A 10,671-nucleotide genomic window follows, 5' to 3' on the forward strand; every position below is an offset into this window, starting at 1 on the left:
GTACGCAAGTCAATGGGGCTGGACGGGATCCAACTGAATGGCAGCACACCTCTCTGGTATACCAGCCACTTCTCCCAATTCTGTATCATCTGCAAACCTGCCAAGGGTGTGCTCTATTCCACTATCTAGGCTATTGATGAGGATGTTAAATAATACTGGCCCCAGTATTCATCTATTGGGCACACCATTATTGATTGTTTTTTCATCTGGACTTCATGCAGTTTTGAAGAGAGTTGTTTTTTTTTTGTTGTTGTTTATTTTTTGTTTGTTTAAAGAGAGCAGGTATTACTGACCAGTATTCCAGTGTTATTTAAAAAGGGACAGTGTTTTACTTAAGATTTTGTGTTGACAGCAATGCAACAGGTTATCGGGTCTTGAAGTATCCATTTATATGCTACTAGACAATAATTGGTTATGGGAAATAGCTCATGATAAAGGAAACTTCATTAATGAGATAATTCAGAGTGGAAAACATCATGGAATCTGTGGCTTGACTTTATCAGCTGATCAATTTGAAAAGAAAAATAATTAACTCCTGTTGGATTTACCGTAATGGCGAGACACACCACCTCTTACTATCTTCCCAACTTGCTGTCTTAAATCAGTGGAGGGAAAATTTCTTTTGAGCATATAGCAGGGAAAACAAAGTCAGTCCTAGGAAAGTTTCAGGTGTATTTTTAATTGTTTCTCAGTACTTCGTCCCATGAATCGAAAATTCAGCATTGTTTATAATGTGACATCTTCTGGGCTGAATAAGAACAGCTTGTTCTGCTGCTGTATCATAGCTATTGTTTTTTTGGACAGATGGACTCCATTGGGTAACCAGTGAAACAAGGAAATGGAAGGCAGAGCTACTATCTGTCAAATTTCCCTTTCTCTCCCATACAGTATTAATTAACCATGCCATTGTGCCACTATTTCCCTTTCCTTTAGTTTTACTTCCTTTCACCAGAAACAGTAAACTTGCTATGCTTGTGAACGGAATAAACCACTCTGTGGTTAGCAATTTATACCTGTTATATGGTTTTAAAAAATGTTTTAATTCCTTATTTGTCAATATTGATGACATTTTTAAAAAAATGTTAAAATGTAAGTAACCAAGCAGAAGCCACAAGATGAACTAGAAAATAATCAAATGTGAGATTCTTTTGTTGCACGTGCATAATAACAGAGTATGTTCAGACACGATTTCTCATACCTTCTATTGGTAAGGCAGGATCTATACTATGTTTTATTGTCACACTTGATCAGATGAATGTGTTGTAAAAATAAATAAATAAGCATACTTCATCAGTGCTCTGTAGTCATGATGATCTCTTCCTTGCTCTTAAGTACATGATGAAAGAAATATAGCTGGAACTTATGCTACTGAAAGAATGTCATTTGAAGGCTAAATATCAGCTACAGGGCTTTTTTTGGTGCAGCAATATCAGCAAAAGAAAGTAGTGTATCTTCTTCACAAGTCAAAGTAGCATTTAAGATTTTGTTGATTTCTGTGAGGTAAAGATGTTTGTGTGCTTTTTGATGGGCTATATTCAACAATAGTGGCCCAATCATTGCTCCCCTAACGATAATTCTTTCTGATTAAAGAATTATTAATCTATAGAGGGAAAAAAAGAATCTCTCTCTCACCTTTCACCTTCAAAAAGAACATTGTCCTTGTTTAGTATCATCTGTATAAAAGTTTAACTTCATATCAAAATAGAGCTTAGTACATTAGAAGAGATGCACTAAATTTCACTAGAATTCTCTGCCTCAATATATAGCATTTGATCCTTCCATATTCTTTTCTTAAATAGCAAGATTCTTAAAGGGGAGTGTAATTAACACTAACATATTAATTTTTAAAATATACTTGGTGGGTTTTCCACCAGTACTCTTATAAGCTATACATTTTCAAGATCCTGAATCTTTTCTCTCCATTTATTTAATTCAATACTCCTGAGGTATACAGGCAGAAAATCTTACATTTTCAAAGCTAGCAGAACTCTGTACAAGTCTTCAACCCATGAAATAATGTTAAAAAATAAATTAAAATAGGAATCTGCATTTGCTCAAAGAAACCACAATATTTTGCTCATAAACCTCCCAAAACAGCATGGACAATTCATCCAAGTCAAACAGAACGTTCAGAAACCATTACAGCCTTTTCTGCGTTATATGTATCACAAACTCCTGAACTTTGATGGCTATGGGAACTTTGCTTTTGTCCAGTGATTATAATATGTAGAATTTTTCCACAATTCATCCAGCATTACATTCTCTCAAGGTAACAAATGAAATTCTGTATCTAAATTTGACATATGATATTACTGAACTACGGAATTGTTGAGGTATTCGGAAAAGATTTTCTCCACCTAAGCTTCTGAACTTAAGTTAGATGCAACACTTTAGAATATGCCTGAGTTAGCCCACTTACAGAACTTATAATCAGTCTCAAAGCCTCCTTTTACTATACTGAACATTTTCATATTTCCATCCAGTTTATCCTCCTTCAGAGGCAAAAACAACAGTTAGATTAACCTTGAATGCTTTCTTGTTTACTATCAGTATGATTAAGAAACGTTACTTTTTACTTGTATCTGGCCATCTAACTAGCTCTATTGGGTTTACATGACAAGGTTATGGTGGCGGGCTACAGGGGTGGGCACACTCCTCCAACACGGGTCCCCCATGGGCAGCAGCTTCTGCCAGATCAGCTGCTCCCATGTGGGCTCTGCTCCACAGGCTAGAGGTCTGGCCTGGAGTCTGCTCCTGCAGGGGGCTCTCCATAGGCCACAGCCTCCTTCAGGTCAGATCCACCTGCTCCACCGTGGGTTCCTCCATGTGCCGTAGTGTGGAGATCTGCTCCACCGTGTGTCCTGGTTTTAGCTAGGATAGAGTTAATTTTCCTCCTAGTAGCTGGTAGGGTGCTGTGTTTGGGATTTAGGATGAGAATAATGGTGATATCACACTGATGTTTTGGTTGCTGCAGAGCAGTGCTTACACTAAGCCAAGGACTTTTCAGCTTCTCACACTGTCCTGCCAGTGGGCAGGCTAGGGGTGCAGCAGGAGCTGGGAGGGGACAGACCCAGGACAGCTGACCCAAACTGGCCAAAGGGGTATTCCATACCATCTGACATCATGCTGAACAATTAATATGGGGGGCTGGCCGGGGGGGAGGACTGGCTGCTTGGGGATAGGGTTGGCATCAGTCAGTGGGTGATGATCAATTCTATTGTGCATCATTTGTTTGTACGCAATATTATTAGTAGTACTATTACCATTATTATTATTTTCCTTTATTTTCTGTCCTAATAAGCTGTCTTTATCTCAGCCCACAGGCTTTCATTTCTAATTCTCATTCTCTCCCCCCATCCCAGAGAGGGAGGGGGGAGGGTGAGCGAATGGCTGTGTGGTGCTTAGCTGCTGGCCAGGATAAACAACAACACCTGCCGGGTTACACCACAACACCATGGTACACCATGTGCTGCAGAGGGACAACCTGCTCCACCATGATCCTCTCCATAGGCTGCAGGGGAATTTGTGCTCTGGCACCTGGAGCACCTCCTCCCCCTCCTTCTTCACTGACCTTCGTGTCTGCAGGGCTGTTTCTCACTCCTTGCTCTCCCAGCTACTTTTTTTTTTTTTTTTTTTTTCCCTTTCTTAAATATGCTCTCACAGAGGTACAAACAACATTGCTTATTGGCTCAGCTCTGGCCAGCAGAGGGTCCATTTGGAGATGGCTGAAACTGGCCCTTATCTAACACGGGGCAGCTTCTGGTCTCTTCTCATAGAGGCCACCCCTGCAACCCCCCACTACCAAAACCTTGCCATGTAAACCCTATACATTAGCTCAACAACATACCCTTATCTTTCAACTGATATATACATATATTTTTGAATGGATAGCCAGGCAAGTGACATACTTGTTTCCTGCTGTTCAGCCATCCAGCCAAGAAAATTAATTGCTTGCCTGCCATCCCTAAGATGGTCAAGTGGCAAATACTACCACCCAACTGTTTGTAAGCTCAACAGACCAACACTGCACAGTATGTAAGCAAGCAAGGAACAATGTAATGATGATTAACTTTAATCAGGACAAAGATAACACGAGATGACCTTCTATCAAAACTTCTGGATGGCTCCAACACAGAGAAACAGCACAAGAACCATCTACTTACCATATTTAAGGACTATACTACACAGTTAAGTGTAAGGCAAGCACCAGCAGACCAACAGTAAACTATGTTCTGTCAGGTAACATACAGAGCTCTTTGTAATAGATTTTACTTTATACTAAAATCTACAAAGAGCAAGAATACAAACTGAATTAGTGAGATGATATTGATACACAAACATTAGAATGTGTGCATTTCACATTGCCTCACTGTACTGACAAGTCCAAAAAAGCATGAGAAAAGTCTAAACAAACCTGCTAGAGCTGCGAGATCTTCTTGAAGAGCTATAGCTTCTTGGGGGTGTTCTGGATCGCTTCTCTTTCTTTCTTTTATCATCTCTTCCTCTTTGTTGCTCCTTCAACTTATCCCCATCTTTTTCCTTTTTTTTGTCTCTATCTTTCTCTTTGTCCTTATCTCTCTCCTTGTCCTTCACCTTCTCTCTGTCTTTTACCCCCCCTTCATCAATATCTTCTTTTTCCTTGTTCTGGTGTACTTCTTCCCTGTCTTTTTCCTTCTCCTTATCTTTCTCCTTTTCCCTTTCCTTGTCCCTGTCCCTATCTTTATCCTTATACTTGTCTCCAACACTCTCTTGATCTTTGTTTCGCTCTCCATCTCTCTCTTTCTCCTTTTCTTTGGTCTTTTCTTTTTCCTTGACCTTTTCTTTGTCTCTCTTATTTTCCCTGTGAAAAGCCAAACACAAATCCATTAATTCACCTTTGAACTTTCTAATAAAAAATACAAGCAACTCTTCAGCATAGATTAATTGCTCAAGAGAAAATATGTCTTTAAAATTTTTGAATAATTATTATTTTTCATTTTCTACCTGTTTACCATAAGAGAGTGGTATAACAGCTAGGAAAAGTTTGGAAACCAAATAGGGGGGGAGGGGGGGAAAGGAGGCAAAAATCAAATCAAACTGTGATCTTCAGATTGATGTTACTATACTTTAAGAGAATAAGTTTCTTCACTTCACAGTTACATTACTATACGTACATAGATTTTCAGCATTTTCTCAGGAGTGCCACAAAGCATACAACTTGTAAATCCATTCTTTACTAAAATTGTGAAATATGTCAAATATGTGAAAATGTAAAATAGACTGCAGATTAACCACCCACACATGAATAATGATAGCTGACATGACAGAAGTCTTTATTCTAGTGTTCTCTCACACACACATCCTGGAACTGCTTGATAGTCCAACATCAATGAATATACAGAAAGAAAAATACAAGGATAAAATTTCACCAAACAAATACTCTCAAAAGGCAAATGTAAGGTCTAAACTCAATCAAGACAATTCAGTCATCTGTAATGTTATTAGGAATTCAAAAACGATTGAAGCATAAGAAAATCCAGTAGAATGGTAAAAACAGAAGGAAGGAAAACAGAACAAGTCACCTTCTCCAGGACAGGTAGAATGATACCTGCTCATAAAAAGAAAAACAGCAAGAAGGAAAAAAGGGATGTTCTAGTTGTTGAGACAAATAAAAAATGATTAGATTACAGCTTTGGCTGGAAGAGTACATTTTTATATAGGATTATTTGAAAGCATGAGACTCCAAACCATCTTTCCTTTCATAGCAGACATGAGTTGCCTCAAGGACATATGAAAATGAACAATTGTTCAGAGAGAAACAGGAGAAAGTACAATAGGAGGACTTAATTAACAGGAAGTTTCAAATCCAGGAGAACTAGACTGAAAAAGAGTTGTATCTATTGGTATTGGTACCTATTCTAGGATTCTCAAAGAGACTCCTTCATACATGAAAGGCCCTAAGCATAACCCACACTTTCATTCATTGGAACAAGTGTTTGACTGTATCTTTTTTTCAACTTGAATAGTAGGCCATTTTATGTTCTATAACCTGATGACTTTGGTTCATAGAATCATAGAATCATAGAATATCCTGAGTTGGAAGGGACCCTTAAGGATCATCAAGTCCAACTCTTGACACCGCACAGGTCTACCCAAAAGTTCAGACCATGTGACTAAGTGCACAGTCCAATCTCTTCTTAAATTCAGACAGGCTCGGTGCAGTGACAACTTCCCTGGGGAGCCTGTTCCAGTGTGCAACCACCCTCTCTGTGAAGAACCCCCTCCTGATGTCAAGCCTAAATTTCCCCTGCCTCAGCTTAACCCCGTTCCCACGGGTCCTGTCACTGGTGTTAATGGAGAAAAGGTCTCCTGTCTCTCGACACCCCCTTACGAGGAAGTTGTAGACTGTGATGAGGTCTCCTCTCAGCCTCCTCTTCTCCAGGCTGAACAGGCCCAGTGACCTCAGCCGTTCTTCGTACATCTTCCCCTCCAGGCCTATCACCATCTTCGTAGCCCTCCTCTGGACACTCTCCAACAGTTTCATGTCCTTTTTATACTGTGGTGCCCAGAACTGCACACAGTACTCGAGGTGAGGCCGCACCAGCGCAGAGTAGAGCGGGACAATCACCTCCCTTGACCTACTAGCGATGCCGTGCTTGATGCACCCCAGGACACGGTTGGCCCTCCTGGCTGCCAGGGCACACTGCTGGATCATATTCAACTTGCTGTCTACCACGACCCCCAGATCCCTCTCTTCTAGGCTGCTCTCCAGCGTCTCATCGCCCAGTCTGTACGTGCAGCCAGGGTTTCCCCGTCCCAGGTGCAGGACCCGGCACTTGCTCTTATTGAACTTCATACGGTTGGTGATCGCCCAGCTCTCCAGCCTATCCAGATCCCTCTGCAAGGCCTTTCCACCCTCATTCGAGTCCACAACACCTCCAAGTTTGGTGTCATCAGCAAACTTGCTCAAAATACCTTCTATTCCTACATCCAGATCGTTTATAAAAATATTGAAAAGTACCGGCCCTAAAATGGAGCCTTGAGGGACCCCACTGGTGACCGCCCGCCAGCCTGACGCAGCCCCATTTACCATAACCCTTTGGGCCCTGCCCGTTAGCCAATTGCTCACCCATTGTATGATGTTTTTATTTAGCTGTATGGTGGACATTTTGTCCAGTAGGATCCTATGGGAGACCGTGTCAAAAGCCTTGCTGAAGTCCAAAAAAATCACATCAGCTGGTTTCCCTTGGTCCACCATACAGGTGATCTTATCATAAAAGGAAATCAAGTTAGTTAGGCAGGACCTACCCTTCACAAACCCATGCTGGCTGGGACCAATGACTGCTTTGTCCCCCAGGTGCGCCTCAATAAGTTCGAGAACCATCTTCGCCATGATTTTACCAGGCACTGACGTGAGACTGACAGGCCTGTAATTGCAAGGGTCTTCTTTCTGACCCTTCTTGAAAATCGGCACAACATTTGCCAGCTTCCAGTCCACCGGGACCTCTCCAAATTCCCAGGATCATTGAAAAATAATTGAGAGAGGTTCCGCGATGACGTCCGCCAGCTCTTTCAGCACCCGGGGATGAATCCCATCCGGACCCATGGACTTGTAGGGATCGAGGTGGAGTAGCAAAACCCGCACACGTTCAGGGTCGGTTGGGAGTTTGTCATCCCCACCATCCCGGTCCTCCAGCTCGGGGCACCCTGGGTCCCGAAGCCCATCATCGGCAATGAAGACAGAGGCAAAGAAGGCGTTAAGCGTCTCTGCTTTGCCTATGTCATTGTCTGTGAGGAGACCTTCCCTATCAAGGAGCGGCCCTATGTATTCTTTAGTTCTCCTTTTTCCATTCACATATCTAAAAAAAACCTTTTTGTTTTCTCTCACAGACACAGCCAGCTTCAACTCTAGGCGTGCTTTGGCCACACGAACTTTCTCCCTACAAACACGAACAGCATCCCTGTATTCTTTCCATGACACCTGGCCCTCCTTCCAGTAGCAAAACACTCTCTGTTTCCGCCTAATCTCCATTAGAATGTCCCTGGTCAGCCACGCCGGCCTCCTGCCCCGCCTGCCTGACTTGCGATATTTAGGAATTGCCTGATCTTGTGCTTCTAGGAGGCATCGCTTAAAGAATGACCAGCTCTGGTGGACATCGAGGCCTTCAAGAGCAGTTTCCCAGGGGACCTTGCTGACTAGTTCCCTGAGCAGCCTGAAGTCCGCTTTCCCCATATCTAGGGATGAGGTTTTGGTGGCACTTTTCCTTCTGTCACCGTAAATTTTGAACTCAACCACTTCATGGTCGCTATGACCAAGGCGGCCACCAATCACCACATCTCCCACCAGACCCTCTCTGTTTTCTAGCAACAGGTCTAGGAGGGCACCTTTCCTAGTTGGCTCCGTTAGCACCTGCACCAAGAAGTTATCATCTAGGTGCTTCATGAACCTCCTGGACTTGCTCGTGTCAGCCGTGTGGCACTCCCAGTTAATGTCCGGCAAGTTGAAGTCCCCCATAAGGACAAGGGGAGTTAATCTCAAGGCCTCTCTTAGTTCTGTAAAGAATAATTTATCGGCGCTATCATCCTGGCCAGGCGGTCTGTAATAGACTCCCACAACGACATCCCCTTTATTTGTTCGTCCCTTGATCCTTACCCAGAGGCTCTCAACTTTGCCATTGCCGACCTGAAGTTCCACACAGTCCAGCCCCTGCTTCACATACATCGCCACCCCACCACCTCGCCTACCCTGCCTGTCCCTCCTGAAGAGCCTGTAACCATCTATCGCAACACCCCAGTCACAGGACTCATCCCACCAGGTTTCGCTTATGCCGATGATGTCGTAGTTGCGGGACTGGGCCAGGACTTCTAGCTCATCCATTTTATTCCTCATGCTGCGTGTGTTCGTGTAGAAGCACTTCAGGTGCGTCTCCTTACACTCAGCACCTCGTGGATCTGACCGAAGGACCTCACTGGCACACAGCCCCTCTGATTCTAGCGTACCATCCCTTAGGTCTTCACCGGCGTGCCTGGTTTTAGCCCCTTCCCCCTTCGACTCTAGTTTAAAGCCCTATCTATCAGCCCTGCCAACTCCTGACCAAAGATCCTTACCCCTCTCCGAGAGAGGCGCATCCCATCCGGTGCCATCAGGCCCGGTGTAGCATAGACCTTCCCATGATCAAAGAACCCAAAATTCTGCTGGTCACACCAGTCTCGAAGCCACGAGTTTATGTGAACAGCACGCCTTTCAGCTTCGATCCCCCCTATCAGAAGGACAGAGGCAAACACAACCTGCGCCCCTGATCCTCTAAGTAGTCGCCCCAAATCCCTGAAGTCTCTTTTGATCGCCTTCGGACTTCTCGTTGCTACTTCATCGCTACCAGCCTGAAAGACCAGTAGCGGGTAGTAGTCAGTGGGCCGTACCAGGCGCTTGACTTTCGTGGCAAAGTCTCTCACCCGAGCCCCAGGGAGGCAACAGACTTCTCTGCGGGTTGGGTCCGGTCGGCATATCGGTCCCTCTGTCCCTTTCAGAAGGGAGCCCCCCATAACAATAGCCCTTCTTTATTTTTTGAAGGATGATGTGGCAATGCAATGTGTAGGTCACCTTGTCTTAGGCGCCCCCTCCAACTGGGACGGGTTTTTATCTACTATGTCATTCAGATTGTCTTGTTCTAGTCCTTCATATCGATTATTTAAGGGTAGATGAGAAGGTGAGGTGGGCAGAGAGAGGGCTCGCCTACCACCCCGAATAGGCACCTGCCTCCATTCCCCCCCTTGATCTAGGTCTCCTCCCTCTGCCTGGCAGGAGGAGGGAACCTCTGTCTTCTGAATAACAGGAGATGCCTGTGCTGTGGCAGGCTCGTGAGCCTGCCTCAGAGAGGGTAGAGTGCACCTCCACCAGTCAATTTCCATCTCTGATTCCCTGATGATCCTGAGCCTGTTCACCTCCTCCCGGAGCTCCGCTACCTGGTTCCTATCAGGTTTTGGCAAGTATCTCTTTAGGTATCTCACAGAAGGAATGTAAGATCATAAAGATGAAACAGCACACAATCCCTGCAATAGCAAGGGGTCTCACAGTGCCCCAAGAAAAGTCTTCCAGTTATTTGTTGCAGAGATTTCATTGGACTTCCCCTTCCAGTGATTAGATCTCTCAAGAAGCTCCATCAGACAAGCAATTGAGAGTCAAAAGGATTCTGTCATCCATCAAAGCCCAGCTATGTAGTCTACTCCTAAGTGTTCCTACTGATGTTGGCAGATCTGCAGTTCTCTTTCCCAGAAGAAAAAAAAAACAAACCCAACCAAAAAAAAAAACCCTGCACAACCTAAGTATGAAGGTCCCTTTAAATGAGTTAGTGGCATTACAGAGATGAACCAGAAAAAAAAGTACCAAGTCTTCTATTCATGAAGCTACTTTTATAGGCACTTCAGTTTTGTGAATATTCACTATTTCAACCTCAGAAAATATTATAATCTGTTGGTTAAAGTCTGGCAGTTAATTAAAGTTACCTTTTTTTGGTGAGCTTAAACATTGGTATAAATGTAGAATAGACTTTGATATCAAGGTCTAGGTACCTCAGTATAAAAAATTACTTTCTATTCTTTTCTCCTATCGTAGGGGATGGGACAAGCCTAGGAACAGAATAAAGCATTTAGAGATTCCATCCTTTACCTATCACCTAAAACACTGGTTAGACG

General features: G+C 43.6%; 1 protein-coding gene across 1 annotated transcript in view; it reads right to left on the bottom strand.

Annotated features, from left to right (window-relative positions):
• Positions 1 to 4,018: 4,018 nt before the first annotated feature.
• Positions 4,019 to 10,671, bottom strand: part of LOC118159682 (splicing regulatory glutamine/lysine-rich protein 1-like) — a 42,267-nt gene continuing 35,614 nt past the window's right edge. Inside the window, exon 8 of the mRNA XM_035314251.1 lies at positions 4,019 to 4,840. Coding sequence (XP_035170142.1) covers positions 4,405 to 4,840 — 436 coding nt within the window. The 3' untranslated portion in view covers positions 4,019 to 4,404. The remainder of the gene's footprint in view (positions 4,841 to 10,671) is intronic.

Source organism: Oxyura jamaicensis, unplaced genomic scaffold, assembly GCF_011077185.1.
Source record: "Oxyura jamaicensis isolate SHBP4307 breed ruddy duck unplaced genomic scaffold, BPBGC_Ojam_1.0 oxyUn_random_OJ71615, whole genome shotgun sequence".
NCBI classification, from domain to species: Eukaryota; Metazoa; Chordata; class Aves; order Anseriformes; family Anatidae; genus Oxyura; species Oxyura jamaicensis.